Genomic DNA, 9,829 nt, shown 5'->3' on the forward strand with positions numbered 1-9,829 from the left:
TCAGCTTTGCTCTTGCAAACCTTTCACGTAACTGGCATGGCCATCTGCCCCGGTGAAGGGTGAGCCCGGGGCTCACACAGCCCGGCACAGAAATCCTGGGAATCGGAGCAAATAAGCAGAATTTGTCTCAGCAGAAAAAAGGTACTTAGGAGTAAGCTTAAATTCACCTTTCTGCGTCCCTAAACACCACGCAGCACCTGGGTATCGCGGTCAGCACTTTGTACTAAGGCCGAACTCGCCACGGCCAAAATCTCCGTTCTCCCCAACCCCAAGGCAGGACGGGGCGAGGGCCGGAGCGCGGCTCCCTGCGGGCCCTCGGACGCTGCTCGGGCCCGGAGGCGCTGCCCGCTGACCCCCGGCCCATCGCTGCCGGCGGCGAGCGGCGGAGCGCTGAGAGGGGCGGCAGGACCCCTGAGGGATGGGGAGGGTCCGAGAGGGGCGGCGGGACCCCTGAGGGATGGGGAGGGTCCGAGAGGGGCGGCGGGACCCCTGAGGGATGGGGAGGGTCCGAGAGGGGCGGCGGGACCCCTGAGGGATGGGGAGGGTCCGAGAGGGGCGGCGGGACACTTGAGGGATGGGGAGGGTCCGAGAGGGGCGGCGGGACCCCTGAGGGATGGGGAGGGTCCGAGAGGGGCGGCGGGACCCCTGAGGGATGGGGAGGGTCCGAGAGGGGCGGCGGGACCCCTGAGGGATGGGGAGGGTCCGAGAGGGGCGGCGGGACCCCTGAGGGATGGGGAGGGTCCGAGAGGGGCGGCGGGACCCCTGAGGGATGGGGAGGGTCCGAGAGGGGCGGGGGGGGGCGCGCGGGGGGGAGCGCGGCCGCACGCGACGCCCTCGCCCCGAGCAGCCGCACGCGCTCGGAGCAGCCGCCCGCGCACCGAGCCGCCCTCCCTCGGTGCTGCCCTCCCTCGGAGCCGCCCGCGCACCGAGCCGCCCTCCCTCGCTGTCGCCCTCCCTCGGAGCCGCCCGCGCACCGAGCCGCCCTCCCTCGCTGTCGCCCTCCCTCGGAGCCGCCCGCGCACCGAGCCGCCCTCCCTCGGTGCTGCCCTCCCTCGGAGCCGCCCCCTCTCAGAGCCGCCCTCGCTCGAAGCCGCCCGCGCTCCGAGTTTCCCTCCCTCGGAGCCGCCCTCGCTCCGAGCCGCCCGCGCTCAGGGCCGGGCGATGCGGGCGGGCGCGCGGCGGCGCGCGGCGCTGGTGCTGCTGGCGGCGCTCGCGGCCTGGGGAGCGCGGGCGCAGCGCCCCGGGAACCCCGCGGGTACGGCGGGACCGGGAGCGCACCGGGGACACCGGGAGGGCACCGGGGACACCGGGAGCGCACCGGGGACACCGCGAGGGCACCGGGGTCCGCTCGAGCGCCGCACGGCCCGTCCCGCGGGCTCTGGGGGCATCGCTGCAGCGGTCCATGCTGTACTGAAGTGCGAAATCCACCGGAGCTCGAATCCGGAGACGTCCCGCGGCCTGAGGAATGGGAAGGTGTCAGCATGCGTAACACTTTTGCACTCAATTTTCAGAAAACGGGACGCGTTGCGTCCTCCCGTCTTCATCGGAGTTTCCTGAAGGATTTTTCACACCGCAGGAGAGGAAGGATGGAGGAATCGTTATCTACTTCATAATTATACTGTACATGTTTTTGGCCGTGTCCATTGTGTGCGATGATTACTTCTTACCTTCCCTAGAGATCATCAGTGAATGTAAGTGACATCCTGATCTTTTTTCCTGTAAAACTGAGCAACTTGGCATAAAACTTTCTCTTTGAAAAGCTTCAGAGTTAGAGTGCCCCAAAAGAAAACTGAACAAGTCTCACTTTCCATGCACAGATATGTCCATACAATATCTGATGCACAGAATCAATACTTTATTGAAAAAAAATTACTGATTACACTGCACAGGTATTAATTTAATATTTGCTTTCTTTCTGCCTGGAGGAAAATCTTAAGAATCCTCAGTACTAACTAAACTGACAATGTAACTCTGAGTTGCACAGTACTGTGTCCAGGCAACTACTAATGAAAGAAAACAAAAAAAGGAGAGATGGTGATATGTGAAACCAAAACTCTTCTTAGGGTTTGGGGGGTTTTTTGAAAGTAGTGAACAAGTATCAGGATGAGCTACTGCTAACATATGAAAGGTATGATACAGGAGGCACAGGAATTCTGTGGTTACCATATGGTTCTAAGAAACCTAATCAACCTGCAACAATGGCTTCAGCAGACCACTGAAGTAAAGAGATGGTCTTGGCAGGGAGTTCAGCTTTTCACTGCCAAGAATTAATAAAATTCCTTAGGGAAACTCATCCCTGAACTGGAAAACCCTCTCCAAATCAGAACACTTACAGCAAATGTAAGCTTAAACAGTGCCGTAAGAGCTGGTGTTTCGTTTATTAATGATAAATAAGTATTTGTCAGACTTTTGCCATGGTCAGCCAGACATCCCTGTACTTTGTGTGCAGGACTTGATCCACAGCGTGAGTTACATTTCAGAAAGTTAATTTGCCAAAACAAAAATCTCTTTTCTCTTAAGCAAGGCACAGGCTCTTATACTGTCCATACAAAATGAAAATTTGATTTTAAGATCACAGCACTGGTTTGAATTTAACTAATGTTTCTGGTATGTGAAGACACAGTAGTACAGATTTCCCTGGAAGATAGACAGACTTGATATGGATCATATAACAATACCACACTACAGTCCATGGAATTTCCAACAATTATTACCAACAGGAAACACAGTTAAATCCTACAAACACACACTGATTTTACAGGAGATTTAAACCAATTTCTGTAATGAAGTTTTAAACTATTCCAATAGATCAGGCTAATTTTCAATATATTATTTTATGACTCATATAAATGCATTGACTGTATGAAAATAATCTTTATTCTATTAAGCTGTAGTAGAAGCTAACTGTATATACTAATGAGTAAAGGGTGCAGGCTACTGAAGCATTAATATTTTTTAAGCAATTCTTTTTGTTTTATCCTCAGGCCTTGGCCTCTCACAGGATGTTGCTGGAGCAACTTTTATGGCCGCTGGAAGCTCTGCTCCAGAGCTTGTCACTGCTTTTCTAGGTAAGAGATGTGCTTTGACTCCTGGTAACCTGGAATTCTTTTCCTTGCATGCCAAACTGGAACATACCAGAGTCACTTTCCTTACAGGAACTTTTGTGACAAAGGGAGATATCGGTGTCAGCACCATCCTTGGATCAGCAATATATAATCTTCTTGGTATTTGTGCAGCTTGTGGGCTGTTCTCCAGTGTGGTATGTATCAACTTTGATAGTTCTGTTCTTAAGAACCGAACAGTTATCCTTTCTCTTTTGCCAACAAAAACCAAGAGAGACTTACTATGACAACTGCCAAGTTTATTATTTAGTAGCAAAACCAGCATGTAATCAGTTTTAAGATAACTTGCTATGAAAGTTTTTAAAAACACTAACTTGTTAAATATCATACTTAAGTCATTCCTAAGAATCTTTAATTTTTACATAATATAGAAACAACATATTGATGCAGCATTTACAGCACTTAGTGAAATTATTACAGAGAAGTTTAAGAAAAGTACATGACTGATCTGCAGGTTTCAAAGCTATCCTGCTGGCCGCTGTTCAGAGACTGTCTGGCATATACCATCAGTGCAGCAGCGGTCCTTGCGATGATATCTGACAACAAAATTTACTGGTAAGAGCACAAGTAGTGTTGAATTCCTGTTGACTGGAGATTTGTGAGACAGTGTTTTGAAAAACAAATGAAAATCCCCAAGCCCCAAACTTCAAGTAGCCTGAACTGCCATTCACTAACAGAAATAAACATCCTGTTGGCTTTAAAAAACTTAAAAAGTCACAATGCTTATAAAGATTATTACCTAAACATTCAAACTGCATAATTATTAAGTTTGATCTGCATAGGCTTGTATGTACAGACTTCACAATTTCTATCACAACTGTTCTGGCACAGCAATTAGTGTTCAGCATCTGCTCCTTTCGAGCCTTTCTTTTGTTTCGTTCAGCAAAATTTGCCCACCCAAAGGAGATAGTGAGTTTCTGACATTTTAACTCCTCCATCAACACTCAAACTCCTTTTACCTCAAACAAGACAGTCAGGTCCAGCATTAAGTCTCTGAAGTTTGTAATTTAAGCATCACATGAAGACTCAATTTTGCAAACATCAGGAAAATATTCAATCAGTAAGATCCCCTGAAAAAACATGCAGCTATACAATACACAAACGAGATTCTGCAGGGGAGGAGAGTTAATCAAACTGCTGAAAGACACGGGGACACACAGACTTCCATGACAGTAGCCATACAACTGCAAATAGATGCTTTTGTGTGTTCTCCTTTTGCTATTCATGCAAATTTTCTCTCTCTCCTTATGCCAACAATTGAGTTCTTTTATACTACATGTTATATAAAACTTGTTTTCTCATTCTAGGTATGAAAGTGCATCCTTATTATTTATATATGGGTGTTATATTCTGGTACTATGTTTTGACATTAAAATCAACCAATACCTCATGAAAAAGTTCAGTCCCTGCTGTACATGTTTTACCCAAGCTATGGAGAATGCCGAGCAGCAGCCACTGGCTGGATGGAGGGATGAGAGTGGACCTCTAATTCGTCCACAGTCAAGAACAGACAGTGGAATTTTTCAAGATGAGGTGGACTACTCTCATGTTTCAACAAGCTTACACGGGCTCGATGAAATCTCTGAAGGTACGGGCATTATTACACCTCTCTCACACCCCACACGCCTGTCTACATCAATTCTGATCAAGAGCTGATTGTATTAAGATTTTGCTCACAAAAGAACTCCAGCCTACTATTAAAGTAGATCATTATTGTAATTTGGAATATAATATAGAGCAAAATCAGTGATGGCTTTCATATGAATTTAGTTGTTAGAGGGACACAAGGATAGTTGCTCATTTGTGTCATAGCAGATCTTCCGTCTTTGTTGTATTTGAAACTTCTCAGTGACACTGCTTGTAAAACGCACTATTGAAAGCCACACAGGTACTGTACTGATATACACTGCTTCCTTATGACAGTGGCAGGTTCATAGCCCAAAATATGCATAATATCAGAAGGGATTGCTCTGATGTGGCCACAAGGTCATGTTTCCTCTTGGCAAAAAACAGCAGTTGGTACTTACTCTTGGTAAATGTTATGGGTAAACCCTTATAAAGAAATTCATTTTTCATCCACCTTGGTTCTCCCCTGGTGATGTAATAAAAAACATTTTAATCATAGAATACCAGGCTGGAAAGGGATCTCAAGGATCATCTGGTCCAACCTTTCCTGGCAAAAGCGTGGTCCCCGATGGGCCAGCACCTGTTCAGTTGAATCTTAGAAGACTCCCACATTGGGGATTCATTGCTTCCTGGACAGATTATTTTACTGGAGATTATTCTCACTGTGAAAAAATGTTTCTCTTGTGTGCAAGCAGAATCTCCTCAGAAGTAATTTGATTTCAGAATTTTGTCCAGAGATACATAGCTACTGGGTAATACTACAGCTGAAACTTGAGGAAGAAGTACTTTTCACCTTTTTTCAGTATTCTCACAAGTAGAAGACAATAGTGTACTGTATGCTATGGATTCAAACTCAGTGCTACAATTTAGAAGTTATTTTTTCTTCAACAGATCATCCTAATGTCTTCACCATGCCTGAAGCAGATATGAAGAGAATTTTGTGGGTGTTATCCCTTCCTATTACCACACTACTCTATTTAACTATACCAGATTGCAGAAGACAGTTTTGGAGGAACTGGTTCATGGTGACATTTTTCATTTCAGCAGCATGGATTTCTGCAATAACTTATGTTCTTGTATGGATGGTAACAATAGCAGGTAGGTACCTAAAGTGGTGCTGATATACCAGTCAAGAATCACTGAAAAATTTGTGAGGCTTCCCTTTAAAAGTCAGTTTAGCAACTCAGACTGCGCTGTAAAAAAAACACAACAAAAACAACAGAAACTTGTTTGACTGCTTCGTTTGCCACCCTCTTCTATCCAATGATGGAACACTTTAGAGTTTAGCTGCTTCACACTGCTTACCATCACATAAATGAGAACTTTATGTAGCTACAAAAAAAACCCAGCCTATTTTTAAAAACACAGTTTCACTAAACTGCTTCATTAAACAAAACAATTAGACAAAAAGCAATAAACTTGTCATGATGAAGGCTGACAAAACATGAAATCTACTAAGACTGGAATTAGAGGTCAAAGTTTTGGGGAAAGAAAAATCATTAATTTCTACACCTGTGTTTTTCACAAACATTATAGTAAGAGATTTGGCATTAAATTAACTGCCAAAAAACTTCTCAAATGTGTTTATTAAACATTTTTTGACTGTATATATGTGGACCTCTTAAAAATCTGCATCATAAGGTGGGGCAGTAAAAGAATAGCATTTAAGTGAGAGAAGGGGTATGAACTTGTATGTAAAAACCTTCTCCTAAAAGGACTTTGAGGTATTACAGGTCTCCTCACTTCATTGTTTCTCCAGTCAGCTTGAAAGACATCCAGTTTTTAATTTTAAGAACAAGCAGAAAACAAAACTAAAACTCTACTGAAATTTTTCAAAGCTTGCCATTTTCACATTATAGCTCACTAATCCTACTCAAGCATTCTACTATTCAGATATGAATAACTCCTTGTTCAGTGCAGAAACAGACCTACACATTCAGTAAACCTTTGAGAAATTACCAGTAGGTCTCTGGATATTATACCCACCATGTTAACCCCTTAGTTAAATAATTTTCCACTTGTACCTAAAGAGGAAGGGTTCACTGTATGGATGCTAGAAGCCTTTGAAACAGGATTCAAATCCACATTATTGCTGTTCTACAAGACAAAGCATTAATTTAGATGAAAGTAGGTACAGTGGCGATGCAGAGAGTATATTAGTTCACTTTCAAGAGTCAGCACAGGTAGTACTGGGGTCTTTGGCCCACTACTTCTAGGCAAATTATACTCTATTTACACGTTAAAACACTACAATTTAAACACTCAATATATTCTAGCCCAGGCTCTCATGAAGATTGACTCAAAGGTTCTATCATTGCATAATCAGCCTATCAGAATGTCACAAAGGTATCACAGCTGGGCACTCAACTGGAATGGTCAAGAACAAACCTAACTTAGTACATCTTCCTGTTGCTGGCAAAGAAAATTCAACTACTTACAGCAACACATTGCTACTGATACACAAAATTAACAAAAGTCTAGAAAAATAAGATTATTCTGTCTTTTATGGTCAGTTGCGTGAAAAACAAAATAAACCATTACACATTAAATAGAAGATAAATCTATCTAATAAAAAGAAAAATTTGTTTCTCCTGAGTTTATATTCTGTCTTCTAACGTTCAGAGGGCTAGAAACTGATGATGGGTACATAAAGCTGGTTCATTCATATATCACCTTGGTTTGAACCATTATTTTCTAGCCTGGATAGTTTATAAAAGCTGATTTGTTGGTCCCTCATCCTGCAAATCAATTAGAAGTGATGGAAGGATAAAGAGAGTACCAATTCTGCAACAGGATCATGTTAGTCCCTCTGAAACCAACAGTTTCAAACATAAATTTACTGGGCTGCTCTAGACTATCAAGTAAGTAAGAGGCAAGCATTGCTGACCTAGCTTAGTGTACTGCCTCTTAATTAAACAAAATTGCTCTTATTGTCAAAATATTTCAAGTAAGAACTCAGATTTCAACAATAAAAATATTAAGATACTTTTTAGTGAACAAAAAAGTTTAAGAAAAAGTAATTACTTTTTAGCTTGACTAGAGGTATCAAATACTTCAGCATATTGATGCTTCTGAATGGTACAACTGCTAAAAGTTTTGAAGAACCTCTGTAGTTTAAGTTAGAAATTAATACGGTTACAGGACATTTAGAGCTAAGAAAAATAGAGATTAGGGAAAAATAAGCTGCCCTTCTAATAACAGTTTAAAACTTTTTTCTTTATTTAAACAAGTATTTCCCTAAAGGAATTCACGCGTCAAAGGGGTTACTTGTACTTACAAGTCATATAAAAATTCTGCACTTTGATTCTTCCAAACCACTTTCTAAGTGGAGTGAAATGGTAAAAGCATGAAGTTGAGACGGTATTCTCATAATATCTTAATGACTGTCCTCCCCAAGAAAATTCATGTGCTTTTTCCCCTCCCCCTGAGGGTATTAAAAAGAATAATTGTAAGAGTTATCGCTTCCTAAGACTTTTGAACACTAACAAGGAGATGCCCAAAACTGTAAGAGACACTATAGTATTTTCTAGAGATTGAGGGGGAAAAAAAGTAGTAATTTGTTAGATATTTAAACTTCTACTTTATCTGCAAGAAAAAAATGGTAATTGCTATTGTCTTGACCACTGCAGACTTGAAGAACAAGGAAAGGATATTTGTTACTCTTCAACTGCTTTGTGATTTAGTCATCTCACATGTAGTTAAGTTAGCTGACACATTCCATTTGAAATTACTGTATAATTACTGATTTTTCTCCAGCAAAGAAAGTCTAAAGCACTTTCTTTGGATGAATCCTAACTAAAACCACACTTGCATTTTCTACTCTTATTTCTCACCTGCAGGTGAAACACTGGGAATCCCAGAGTCAGTAATGGGTCTCACATTACTTGCAGCAGGAACAAGTGTACCAGATACAATTGCAAGTGTGCTGGTGGCCCGAAAAGGTAAAGATTTCAGTGTTTAGGTTCATGCTAATGGATGTGTTTAAAAGGTACTACAAAAGGAAAGAATTCTAGTCAACATTTTGATAAATTCAAGGAATAGCCTCAAAACTTGTACTCCAGATTCTAGAGCTTAAGTTTACTAAAAATAAATAAATAGCTTACCTGAAAAAGCTGTGGCTCAGACATTTAAAAACTTCTCAGAGTATCTCAGAGAAGTATTCTATATTGGTTTATTTGTTGCTGATTAGGTATTACAGTTTTACTGCAGAACATAACTGTAGGTCTTGGTATTTTAAACATAACTGGACTTTATAACAGCCTGTCTAGCTTAATTTTAAGTGCAACTGTGCAGATGCTGGTGATTTAGGGAGACTTTTTATGGTTGTGGTTCCCATGTTCTGTAGAATTGTGACTATGGTTCTTCCAATGCAAAATCTGAAAAGGATGCCCTGAGAGAAACTGAGGGCTGGCAGTCTGTTCCTCTGAAACAGTTTGGCAATTTCATGCAATACAACTAAGCCAACTTACTTGTATTTCTTCTTTTACAGGAAATGGAGATATGGCTATGTCCAATATTGTAGGATCCAATGTATTTGATCTACTCTGTTTGGGAGTACCCTGGTTTATAAAAACTGCCTTTGTAACTACATCGGGACCCATAGAAGTGAGCAGCAGTGGTCTGACATATACAGCCATTTCTCTTATCTGTTCTGTTGGTTTTATTTTTCTGGCAGTTCACTTGAATGGCTGGAAAATAGATAAAAAATTGGGAACAATTTGTCTTGTTCTGTACTTAGTATTTGCTGTATTATCAATTTTATATGAACTTGGCATCATAGGAAACAATCCTACAAGGGTCTGTGGTAACTAGTTTTAATCAGTGATTATGCTGATGAAAAAAATAAAAGCAGGAGAAAAAGATCAGTTTCTTCATTTAGTCAAAATAAAATTAAAAAACCAACTCCAAACTCCCATTGGGCTCTAAATCTTATATACAGAACTAAGTCATGTCATTAAAGTAATATTAAGTAGAACAAAAACATCACAGCCTAATTGGAGCCCTTTCTTTTAGAGTCAAGAATTACAGTATGACTACAACACGCATATAAAACCAAAATTCTGAAAAAGACATCTACTTTT

The 9,829-nt window shown here is 42.0% G+C and overlaps 1 protein-coding gene across 1 annotated transcript; it reads left to right on the forward strand.

Moving 5' to 3' along the window:
- The first annotated feature begins 1,200 nt into the window (after positions 1-1,200).
- On the forward strand, positions 1,201-9,632 carry SLC24A5 (solute carrier family 24 member 5). Its single transcript, XM_040076970.2, has 9 exons — positions 1,201-1,255; positions 1,512-1,691; positions 2,985-3,068; positions 3,156-3,259; positions 3,577-3,677; positions 4,430-4,710; positions 5,640-5,846; positions 8,588-8,689; positions 9,238-9,632. The coding sequence occupies exons 2-9, from the start codon at positions 1,625-1,627 to the stop codon at positions 9,558-9,560; spliced, it is 1,269 nt and encodes a 422-aa protein (XP_039932904.1). The 5' UTR covers positions 1,201-1,255; positions 1,512-1,624; the 3' UTR covers positions 9,561-9,632.
- Positions 9,633-9,829: the final 197 nt, after the last annotated feature.

The sequence above is a fragment of the Hirundo rustica genome, chromosome 13 (genome assembly GCF_015227805.2).
Source record: "Hirundo rustica isolate bHirRus1 chromosome 13, bHirRus1.pri.v3, whole genome shotgun sequence".
In the NCBI taxonomy this organism is placed as follows: Eukaryota; Metazoa; Chordata; class Aves; order Passeriformes; family Hirundinidae; genus Hirundo; species Hirundo rustica.

Coding starts and splice junctions, on each gene's coding strand:
- SLC24A5 (XM_040076970.2), top strand. CDS start 1,625: ATGTTTTTGGCCGTGTCCATTGTGTGCGATGATTACTTCTTACCTTCC. Junction 1,692..2,984: donor CCTAGAGATCATCAGTGAAT/GTAAGTGACATC, acceptor TTTTATCCTCAG/GCCTTGGCCTCTCACAGGAT. Junction 8,690..9,237: donor TGTGCTGGTGGCCCGAAAAG/GTAAAGATTTCA, acceptor CTTCTTTTACAG/GAAATGGAGATATGGCTATG.